Source organism: Ursus maritimus, unplaced genomic scaffold (assembly GCF_017311325.1).
Source record: "Ursus maritimus isolate PB19 unplaced genomic scaffold, ASM1731132v1 scaffold_3, whole genome shotgun sequence".
Lineage (NCBI taxonomy): Eukaryota > Metazoa > Chordata > Mammalia > Carnivora > Ursidae > Ursus > Ursus maritimus.
In genome coordinates, this window is record NW_024425563.1 from 73,541,928 (window position 1) to 73,554,241 (window position 12,314).

Below are 12,314 nucleotides of genomic sequence, written 5' to 3' on the forward strand. Positions count from 1 at the left end.
TTTTTTTTTTTTTTTTAAGATTTTATCTATTTGTCAGAGAAAGAGTGTGTGTACAAGCAGGGGGAGCAGCAGGTACAAGCAGGGGGAGCAGCAGGCAGAGGGAGAGAAGGTTCCCTGCTGAGCAAGGAGCCTGATGTGGGACTCAATCCAGGGACCTTGGGATCATGACCTGAGCCGAAGGCAGATGCTTAACCGACTGAGTCACCCAGGTGTCCCAATACAAATCACTATCTTAAGGAAAGATCACGGACATAGATTTCATTTTACTCTAAATATAAAATTGCAGTCAACAGCAAAATCCAGACTGAGAATCCACATAGGATAAACAATTTATTTGTTGAAGAAACAACATGTAAATTGGAAGGGAGACTAAAAAAAGAAAGATACGGGGAAACCAAAAGATTAAAAGAGACTTTTTAAAACTCGTTAAAAATACTTCAAATAGGCAAATTAAACTGCAGAGATACAAGCTCAGGTGATAAGACAATACACCAAAATGAGGAAATTATAACCATAAAAGTCACAATACTATTTACAAGTGTATAAGAGGAGGAAGAGGGGCTGGGGTTTAGGAAGCAGCACACAGGAGAGCTGGTCAAGCTCTATTTCTTGAATTGGAGAGTGGTTATAGGGTAGTCGCCTTAGCAATTTCTGTGCCAGTGCTATATTTTACAATTTAAAAAGGTTTTGGGGTGCCGGGGTGGCTCAGTCAGTTAAGTGTCTGCCTTCAGCTCAGGTCACGATCTCAGGGTCCTGGGCTCCTTGCTCAGCGGGGAGTCTGTTTCTCCCTCCGCCCCTCCCTGCTCCTGCTCCTGTGCATGCTGTCTCTCTCAAATAAATAAAATACTTTAAAATTTTTTTTAATTTAAAAATAATTTAAGAAGAGGTTTGAAAAAAAATAATCGCAATCTAAAAGATTCACCAAAGTAGCTATTTTATATTTTTTCATGCAAATGTATTCCTTTTCCCACATTCATACTCGCACCCTTAAATAAATGCATCGCACCTGAGTTTCACAAATAACGGTTCCATGACACCTGAGCAGAGTCATTTACTAGATTGGTGTCTAGCCATTGTTTAAATCTGGCCTAATGATTTTTTTTTAAGATTTTATTTATTTATTTATTTATTTATTTATTTATTTATTTGAGAGAGAAACAGAAAGAGACCACAAGCAGGGTAAGGGGCAGAGGAAATCTCAAGAAGACTCCTCGCCCAACAGGGAGCACCATACAGGGCTCAAGATCACGACCTGAGCTGAAATCATGAGTCAGATGCTTAACGGACTATGCCACCCAGGAATCCCGATTTGGCATAATGATTTCGATTTTGATTTTATATCATAAAAGTAGAGTTTTGTCTTGATTTCATATACTCTTTATTTATTTCCCTTCCAAAAGAAGAGCCAATTAAAAAAACACACACACACACAGGGGGCATCAGGGTGGTGCATTCCATTCACCGTGGGACTCTTGGTTTAGGCTCAGATCATGATCTCAGGGTCGTGAGATCGAGCCCTGGGTGGGGCTCCATGCTCTGTGCTCTCAGCATGGAGTCTGCTTGAGATTCTCCTCCCCTTTCCCTCTGTCCCTCCCACTCGTGTGCTCGCTCTCTCTCTCTCCCCCTCACGCTCTCTAAAATAAATAATCTTAAAAAGAAAAAAAACACAGCATTCTTAGGAAAGCTGTTATGGGCTTAATTTTATTCCTCTGAAATTCTTATGTTGAAGTTCCTAACACCCCAGTTCCTCAGACTGTAACTGTACTTGAAGATACAGTCTTTAAAGAAGTAATTAAGTTAAAATGAGGTTGTTAAAGTAGGCCCTAATCCAACATGAAGAATGGTCTGTTTAAGAAGAAGAAATTAGTGGGGCACCTGGGTGGCTCAGTTGTTAAGCGTCTGCCTTCGGCTCAGGTCATGATCCCAGGGTCCTGGGATCCAGACCCGCATCAGGCTCCCTGCTCAGTGGGAAGCCTGCTTCTCCCTCTCCCACTCCCTCTGCTGGTGTTCCCTCTCTCGCTGTGTCTCTCTCTGTCCAATAAATAAATAAAATCTTAAAAAAGAAGAAGAAATTAGAGGGCTCCTGGGTGGCTCAGTTGGCCAGGCATCTGCCTTCGGCTCAGGTCATGATCCTGGGGTCCTGGGATTAAGCCCCATATTGGGGCTACCTCTCCCTCTGTCCCTTTCCCGCTCAGGTGCTCCCTCTTTCTCTCTCTCAAATAAATAAAAAAGAAGAAGAAATTAGAGCACTGACACACACAGAGGGAAAACCATGTAAAGGCATAAGGAGAAGGCACCATCTACAAGCCTCAGAGGAAATCAACCCAGCTAACACCTCACTCTTGGCCTTCTAGCCTCCAAAACTGTAAGAAAATACATTTCTGCTGTTTAAGCCACTCTGTGGAACTTTGTCATGGCAGCCTTAGCAAACTAATACAGAAGGTAAGAAAAAAAATTTTTTTTGAAAAAGTAGTAGAAGGAAGAGAAAGAAAAAAATAGGAAATGCTACACTTTTAGCTCCTAATGTATAGTGAAAAGAAAAGCTTAAGAAAATTCTGAGTCATTAGTAAAGAAAAGAGAACTAACCGATTCCATGTAAAAAGAAACACCCCAAAGAGTGAAGCACAAAGGGCAAGACATGAGGGAACCAGCAGGAAAATAATCTTCTACTAACTGAATTGGTGGGGCAAGATTCAGAGCTTTCAATGTGGTTCCTGGAAAAAACCCAGAGGAGAATTTTGAGTTAGATGTTTAAATGGACTAGAAACAAATGGAGGTGATGGGTGAGATCCAAGTGGTTTTCTTAAGGGGAGAAATGTCTTCTGACCCAAGGGTTTGAATGAAGGTTGGATTTATTATTTCCCTGGTTTAATACGCTTTGGGGGGTTAGGCAAACCATCAACAAAGAAAATGCAATTCCCTGACTAGAAAATCAGCAAAGATTATGCAGAACGGCAGAGCTCTAGGTGTTATATACACCCATGTTCTAATGATCTCAGAGCGGAGTCAACATATTCGATGAAGTACGAGTTTCCTGAAAAGGGATATTGCTGTAGCAACAGCAAATAGCTCTTTGCTAGGTCTGCCCTCTATGCTCATATACACATTTCATTATTCCACTGACAGGCATAAATGGAAATAGATAGTGAACTGTCTGTTTCTTTTCCTCTTTAATTTAACAAAGGAGTAAGATACACTCTGCATTCAGAAAAGCATCATACAAAATAGGGAAGTGAAGTTAAATTAACAGGGAAGAGAACAGAAGCCCAAAGATTCTAAATCTAGGTCATTTTTTCTAACTCCAACAAAATGGCACCATTCTCCTATGTCATACCCTGAAGAATCCGGATGCCCTTTCTGCATGAAGGCAGTGAAATGAATCAACAAACCACTCAATCAGCCAGTCTTAACAAGTTTAGAATAACTTTCTGGAAGGATTGGTATAATTATTATAATTAGTTCACTTGTAAAAATCAACAGATTTTATTTTAAGTCTTTGTCAGAGATGTCTACCCATGATATAGAAATCTTGCTTGAAAAGCAAGATACTACGGTGCAGGTATGTATGATAGCAACTATCTAAAAAAAATTAAAATATAAATATGTGCATAGGACTAAACAACACTAAAAGGACATACAACAAACGGAAAACAAAGTTTACCTCAGTGATGACTTTAAAGGTGATTTTTTCATTTTTTTCCCCACTTTTCTCTACTTGTAAGTTTACTAAAATGAGTCTGTATCAAATTTATATTCAGAAAAAGAAAGCAAATATACATAAATGGCATTATAATTCTGATAAAGCAGAACAGGTAGTCCGAACACTGTTCAGAAGAAAATAAACACTCGGCTAAAACATCATACTACACAATGGGCCTATAGAAACCCCTGGGTGGTATTTGGTCTCACATGTCCTCAGATGACATCCTCAGTAGACTGGACAAAAATACACATTCCTATGCCTATAATTGGAAGAGGCTTTTATTTACAAGTCACCTTTTCAGAGCTTACCTGACAAGAACCAGTGTCCTACGATTTCTCTCACCAGGGACTTAAAAAACCCCGGGGCCTTCCCTGTAGACCTAATAAATTTACCATTTTACCAGGGGAACGTCTTTCCCAAGTGAATGCAAAGTCATATACCTACTCTGGACCCGAGATTTTACCTCTTGGTTCTTAAAGGCAAATTCAGAAACCATTTTCTGTGATATATTCTATAAAAGAACCACTCGTGCTACATTAATCCCATAAAACAGAACTCCAACAATTCCTACAGTATACTAACAATTCTTTCTCTGATAACTGAAGGTTTTTATTCACAAGTGGGTGATACACTTTCTTGAAAAATTCTCAATATAAAAACCCTAAGACTGTACATTAGAAGTATCAATGAAAATTGAAATCAGAATCAGTATTTTAAAAATTCTCAAAAAATCTCCCCCAGAGGGAGACAATTTTACTTACTTTAACTTCCACCATCTTCCCTCCATGTTCGACGTATCTCTCTACGTACTCAGAGGACAGCAAATCGCTGTAAGAAACAAAAACGATGATTAAGAGGACCTTGAAAATGTGAATCATCTGAAAATTGCCAACTTTACACATACCAGCTTTATGATTCTTTAGCTCATATTTCAAAACAAAAACAAAATTTACAGGTCTCTCTCTCTCTCTTTCTCTCGCAAACATACACACACCTCTTAGTACTTTTCAAACAAAAATAAAACTTAACAGGTCTCTCTTCCTCTCGCTCTCTCTCGTTCTCTCTCTCTCTCTCTCTCTCACACACACACACACATCCTAGTACTTCTAAAAAAGTATGAGGTTAAGTCACCTGTCACCCCTTGCTTAACAGAGCTTATCCCACTGACCTAGTTCAGTAGTTCAAGGAAACTACCTTAAGCACACCATTATTTCTAAGACATCTTATTCTTCCCATTTTACTTCAGCTTTTATCAAATAGTTCTGATTTGCTATCATACTTTACTATTTTAAATGTGTGATATTTTAATCTAACAAAATATTCCTTTCTGTCATAGAAACATTAAAAAGGAGCAAAGAAAGGTTGAAGAAATGAGAAGGAATATGCCTTGAGCATTTTTAAATAAGCCTTTTTGAAATCTCTCCTAAACAACCTTCTTGTACAATTTAAAAATGTTGATTTACATTTTCTTAAATATTCTTTCCTTTAATTTCATATATGTGAAAAAATTTCCCCTAAAGGTGGTGCCTCAAGACACAACTTCCATAAAAGTCTTAAAGTCTTAATATTTTTAAAGCACTAAAATATAAATAAACATCATTAAATAAAAATAATTAGGAAGCTATAAATTTCTTTAAGACTTCATTTATTTATTTGAGAGAGAGAGAGTACAGAGCAGGAGAGAGAAAGAGAGAGAAAGAATAAGCAGGGTGTAAGGGCAGAGAGAGAGGGAGAAGCAGGCTCCCCCCAATCAGGGAGCCCAACATGGGACTCGATCCCAGGACCCTGGGATAATGGACCTGAGCCGAAGCAGATGCTTAACCAACTGAGCCCCAGAGCTATAAATTTCTAAATCTACTCTGTCAATAGATATTCAGCCAACTAAAAAATCTGTTTCACAGTGCTCTGAATGTCACTATGCCAAAATTATCCCAACAACCATTTAAAAAATATGAATTTCTGGGGCACCTGGGTGGCCCAGTGGGTTAGGCATCCAACTCTTGATTTCGGCTCCAATGATGACCTCAAGGTCATGAGCTCAAACCCTGCATCGGGCTCACGCTGGGTGTGGAACCTGCTTAAGATTCTTTCCCTCCCTCTCCCTCTGTCCCTCCCTGCACCCCCACCCTGCTCTTACACATACACTCTCTCTCTCTCTCTTTTAACGTGAGCTCACAGGCCTGCCATGATAAGCACCATGCCTACAGTTGCTTGAAAGGTAAACAGAATGATCAAGCATGTGTTATATTAATGCAGGCACAATAATCAATTTCCTACAGTATCTGATCCCTACATTACCATTTAGGAAACCTATAGTTATAGTCTAACTCCTTGTTTCATTTATCCATGGAATACATTTTCCTACTGATGTTATGTGGGAACCAGCTAGGATGCTCAAAGCTGCAAGATGCAGAAAACACATCTAAAAGTCGCTTAAATAATTTATATTTATAGGACCTTTATATCTTATTTCTTATTAGAAATTCCAGGACAGGTGTAATGTGAATTTGCTTCTGCAAATCTCCAGATCTGTTAGATGAATAAATTTGAAGTTTTCAAAATATATGCAAACACTTCTAAGATGTTTTAAATATAGATGAGTAACTAGTAAACAAAATGTTGTTAGATGTGGCAGAATGCATAGGATGTGTAAAATATAACTAAGAAGATCATGTATGCATTACTCAATGATAGAAAGGGATGGGTGACCAAATGATATCTAATATTCATGAGGCACCTGGGTAATAAATGTTCATGATATAATAAATATACAGAAGATACTAAATATCCAGGATACACTCTACATAAATACTATTTATGAGGTTTTAATTCAATCACCTACTGGTGACCCCGAGGGCTTCTCAACTTCCACACTACTGACACTTTGGGCCAGATGATTCTTTGTCCTGGGGAGTATCTTATATGCTGTAGTGTGTTTAGCAGCATCCCTGGCCTCTCCCTACTAGGGGCCAAGAGCATCACACAGACACACCAGTCATGATCATCAAGAATGTCTCCAGACATTGCCAATATAGACTCGGGGGTAAAACTGCTTTGGTTAACAAGCACTGCTGACACCATTTCTGTGCCATGTTTTCTTTGCCCAAAAAACACAGATAGAATTCATGACTGTTCAGAAAGCTAACCGGCAATTTACAGCTCCCGACCAAGCCTACTCATCTCCTTGTAACTCAGAAACAGCAAATGGGTGTCGTTAGCTTGAACTACCTTCCACCTATGGAGCCTGCCCAAAGCTCCACTCTGGTCCTTGAGACCACATCATCAGCAGGGAAGGCAGATGCAGCAGAGCAAGAAGCAGAACTTATGAACACCACGTACCCCGGGTTTAGCTGGAGGGGTCCTTCCATCCACCTTGCACCCTATACTAAGGATGCTAACCTACCCATTTCCTTCTTGCTTCTCATCATGCCCTTCAAAGTAATTTAGCAGACCATGTGACTTGAAGACTGTAATTTGGTCTGTGGGGGCTAGCTTGTACACCTGGGAGTACACCTGGGAGCTACTACCTATTACATCAAAGCAATTTCCCACCAGACATCGGGGGAGTTTGCAGAGTTAGCTCGTGTGGTGGCTCAGCACACAGATGTGACCAGACATAAGGTCATCTTCCTGCTCTGCCACCAATATGGTGAGTGACCTGTCCTCTTCATTGGCTCCTGTCATGACCCTAGCATGGCCACTGCAATTCTAAGCATTTCATGTAGATAAAAATATCCCAAGAAAAACCCTGTATTTCTTTAAAAGAATCAGTAAACTCTTCACAGAAAGCCCCTTGCATCCATCTTCTCAAGTATGTTTTGCCAGAATTACCTTACTGGTCCTCACCAAAACAAATCCTCTGCCTGGGACATTTGCCTTTGAACAATCAAGTTTTCCTTCTCCAGAGCCTTGCGTGAACATCATGAGTACTCAGAGAGAGTGAACAGTGTTGGGGGGAGGGAGGGTGGTGGAGAGAATAGCTATCGGGCAGCCAACCAACAGCTGTCTTTCTTTTCTTGTCCATCTTTCCTTTTTTCCTTCTTTCCTTCTTTCTTTCCTTTCTTCCTTCTTTCCTTCTTTTGCTTCCTCCCTTCCTCCCTCCCTCCCTTCTCATGGGGATATGAAAGAGTATTTCACAAATTTCAAAGGACTTCTAACAAAAGTGAAGCTGCATGATAGAAATCTGCCTTGAGCAAAATGTGTCATTGCTCCAGCATCCACATCTCACCCAGTGCCATACCCTACACAGGAGAGGTGCCAGCCAGATGTTTGCGAAGGACTGGCCCCCAACCTTGTATCAGCCTCAACTTCCCAGAAGTGGGGGAGGAAAAGTGCCATACACACGCAGTGTTTATTAGCAGAACCAACTGTTATTCCCTCTCTTGGGAATCTGATCAAGTAAATTCACAAAATAATCATTCAAGGAAAAAGAGGCAGAAAGTCAGAAAATGCGCAGACCCTGGAGAGAAATGGAGTTGTGCCAGTGGGGAATACCAGAGGGAAAGCCCCCAATACTTTGCTGCTCAGGTCCCGGGATCCAGAACAGCCCATCCCTGATGCTGAGTATCTGTGGGATCATTTCTCCATCATCACATGAGTAAATCCCCATTAGCGGAGCTAGCATGAGTGAGATCAAAAGCAAATAGGTATAATATCATTAAGAGAAGTCATAGTGATAGTAGAAATAACAAAAACGAGTTTTGAGTCATGCAGGTTTGCAAAGTTCAAGGGAATATTTTCCTTTGAATTATAAAATCTAGGAATTAGGAGAGTATGAGTCACCACACAAATGTAATTACAGCAAAGAAAACCCTGTGCTCAGGAATTATGCAGCTATTTCAATCAAGCCTCTATACCTACAAGTAGTGTTGGAAAGGGTTCCATGTAATTTAAACTAAAAACAGCCCAGGCAATTGGGTTTTGTTTGTTTGCAGTATTGTGGAAGTCTGCTAAGTATTGTTATTTTAATTATTAGGCTGAAAAACCTGCTATTTAAAATGTCACTTTTCCTCTACTGAAGCATAAAATCTTTACTACCATCTACTTAGAACCTAAGCAAATTTTCTTGAAGCTGCCTAAGGTAGAGATAATCAAAATTACCTAAGTTCTTTTCCTTAGATCGTCATTGTTTATTGTTCAGTAGGGATCTACTTAAATAATTCCAAGTGTAGGAAAATGGAGGATTATCTCCTTAACATTGAGAAATTTTTTACTGTAAATTGATAAGATAGAATTTACTGCATGTTAACTAATGGCTTACTCAAAACTGATGTATGAATCCTAACTCGTGAATTTTGAAAGATGAAAGTGGAAATCATTTTCAATCAAATTCTAAATCAAAATCATTTCAATCAAATTTATGAAGAAAGTAAGGAGATGCTTTTAAATTAGAAATGCATTCTGAGGCCTTTTTTTTTTTTTCATTTGCATGCCATAATAAGCCTGGAGTAAGGAAAACAAACACAATGTAAACATTCTCAGTCATAATAATGATTATTCTTTGTCTAGAGGACTACTGTCATGAATCAGAGGCAGCTGGTTTAGTACAAAGACGCTGGAGTTTAAAAACAAAACTAGTATTTTGATTTCCTATCCAAACTCTGCCATTTACTTGCTATGTGACCTTTGTCAAGTTATTTAATTTCTATGACATAATTTGCCCATGTTTAAAATGGAGATAATATGAAGTTGGTAGGTATTAAACCAGAACGTAGATGAAATCCCTCCCACATCCTGATTTCAATCACCCCACCCACTACCCACCCTCTCCTATCCAACTTTCCCTAGAAATTTCACTTTAACTATTTGGAGACTTTTAAACTATGAACACTACCTACTACTTCTGCACTGTCCCTCCCTCCTGTCCATCTAATTGAGTTTATATTCTATGCCCTGTCATGATAATCACTCTCTTGCATACACTCTAAACTTCCTTACTCCTTTCTCTCTGCTCTCTCCACTATGCTCACTTGGCCAAACCTCAAAAGTTAACTCTTCTAATAATCAGTCTGTCCTCAAAAAGCAGAACATCCTGAATGGCGACACGATGACCTTATGATCACAATTATCAAGTGGTCCCCCTTAGCACAACACTGGCCATAAATCCACTAGACTTTCCTAGTCAATTTTCTCTAAGACATTTCCAAGCTTTTCTCCCCAAAGTATTCCTTCACCATCACTGATGTTGATGACCTCAATTCTGTATTCACTGGGAAAATGGAAACAGAAAAAGACTATTTCATCTTTCCAAATGAGACACCAACCTTCACCCCTGTTTCTGAACCAGTCTCTACAAGCATGTGAAACAGGCATCTCAGACTCAACATGACTAATGCATCACTCTCGCAGCCAAATCCCAATATTCAAGTCTACCTTCAAAATAGTAATACATTTACAGTAAAGAAAACTGGGGCACCTTAACCAAGTGATCAATTAACATCATCAATAATGGAAGAAACCAAAATCTTGTGCTCCTGAAGTGATACGCTGAGAAGGACACATCATTTACAGTATCCCCACTAAAAACACCAAAGGAAGAAACAAATGAATGAAGAAACCTGAATAAGCATTATATTTTCAAAAAATAGCCTTAGAGCAAAGATCTAATCGAAGGTACTGCCAGTAAAATGTGACCTCGGGGTCAAGATCGAATCAAAGGATGTGGTCGTAACCTTTTGTTAAGACCTCGGAAAGACATAAGGCTGTTTTGCCTGGACTGCATCATCCATATTAAGGAGTTTCTAGGATTCTCAAAGGCCTGCCTACCAGATCCTCAGCTACACAAAAGAGTTTCTAAGAATCTTAAAGGCACTGTTCCATGGCATCTTACCTCAAAGTCCAAAATAAGGAGGGGCCTATCCCGAAAAGATGTGTGGCTGTGGTTTTGTCCAATGGGGTTAATTCCAATGAATTCACATAGAACCCACCAATGGAATCACAACCACCTTGGATCAAAATGGACAGTCCACTCAAATTTTTTGCAGTCATGAAGCAGACCTAGAAAGATACTTAGATTAAGGCTAGGCCCATTTCTTATGGAAAAGAAATGGTGACTCGAAAAGTACAGCCAAGACCCACAGGCAACCACTCCCAAGAAGCAGAATAGAGCCTTAACCTACATATTCCCTTTCCCCAAAACAGGGGAAGCTGGTGACATACGCCTGGCTGAATATGAGAATTTCAATGGCCTGGTGAAAGCTAGATTCCTCCTAGTTCCTCCCTTTTTAAACAAGAGTATCTATTGCAGTCATCCTGTCCTTGTCTCCTCTTCGTGACTCGAGTGTGTGTGGAACATACTTTTTAGTTCAAGAGTCTATATGGCATCATCTAAGCAGCTGAACACAAGGACCTGATTCAGATGATGAGAACCTGAGCCCCGAGTTTGAGCCCGATACTCTAATGGAATGAGATTTTTCAGGAGTGTTTGGAGGAATTTACTGCATTTGCATTTGTGAGAAATATAAATAATTTGTGGTCCAAGGATGGACTGTGGTTAAAGATGGCAACAAATTCTTTGTCATTCCTCTTATAGGCAAGTGGAGACCATTTCTCCTCCCCTTGAATCTGAGTTGTCCCTGTAGCAAATACATGAGACAGAAGTGAAACACTGTGTAACATCTGAGATTCCCAGCTTCTATTTTCATTCATGTACAGTTCTTCACCTTTAAATCTCTGAATTTCCCAGCCATCATGCTCTGAGCAAGCCTCAGCAACCACATAATAAATGCTTGTAGAGAAGAAGCAGAGTCCCTACCTGACGACGCCAGCTGAATTCCCAGCCAATGCTGGCGCCAATTTCCAACCATGTGATTGAGGCCATTCTGGATCCTCCAGATTTACCAGTGCCCAGCTACTACTATAGGAAGCAGAACTGCCCAGTCAACCCACAGAATTGTACAAAATAATACACTAAGGCAATAGTCTGGTCATGCCTGCTTATTCGAACCATTCAGTTAATTGTTAATGGTGCACAAAACTAACATGTGTTCCTTGGAGCAGGCTTCGAATGAGCCCAATGTAACTTACTTTGTATAATATAAATACAAAAGAATCCTAAAAGTTTCAAATATGACCATAATCCAGTAAAATAGGAAAAAGCTCCATCGAGTCACAATGAAAAATTAGAGATTTTGTTTCATTTCAAAGCTTTTCGGAAGAACAGGATTCAGAAAATGAAAGATTTAAGAATTCAAATTTCATTACCTTATGTAAGAGGTATAAGAAATTATAAGCTTAGGGGGGAAAAAAACCAAACGCTCTTCCAATTCTCTCCACTTCATGCATCCCTCCTCCCATTTCATCTTCTGTTTTCTTACTCACCTAGCCAAGAAGTAACCTTCCAGAACCTTTTTGAAAACTAATGTCTTTGCTGAGAATCCTCACTACAGAAAGTGGATAAATGTCCTGGGTCTTCATACCAGTGAGAATTAATCGTCCATTCTTCAGCCCCAATTTGCACCAGAACTGTTGTCTATATCCTTGGTATGTAATAGCTAGTATTTAAAATTCTTATTTTGTTTAAACTAAATTAAAGGGAAACAACAAAATCAAAAGCTTACCTAAGATCTGCCTTTTGGATGAAAGATTCGTTTTGTTCCTTTCCAAATTATAA

The 12,314-nt window shown here is 39.5% G+C and overlaps 1 protein-coding gene across 1 annotated transcript in view; it reads right to left on the minus strand.

The window, feature by feature from the left end:
- The window catches only part of ADAM22 (ADAM metallopeptidase domain 22), a 213,965-nt gene that overhangs the window by 104,109 nt on the left and 97,542 nt on the right, over nucleotides 1–12,314 (minus strand). Inside the window, exon 4 of the mRNA XM_040644568.1 lies at nucleotides 4,465–4,531. Coding sequence (XP_040500502.1) covers nucleotides 4,465–4,531 — 67 coding nt within the window. The remainder of the gene's footprint in view (nucleotides 1–4,464; nucleotides 4,532–12,314) is intronic.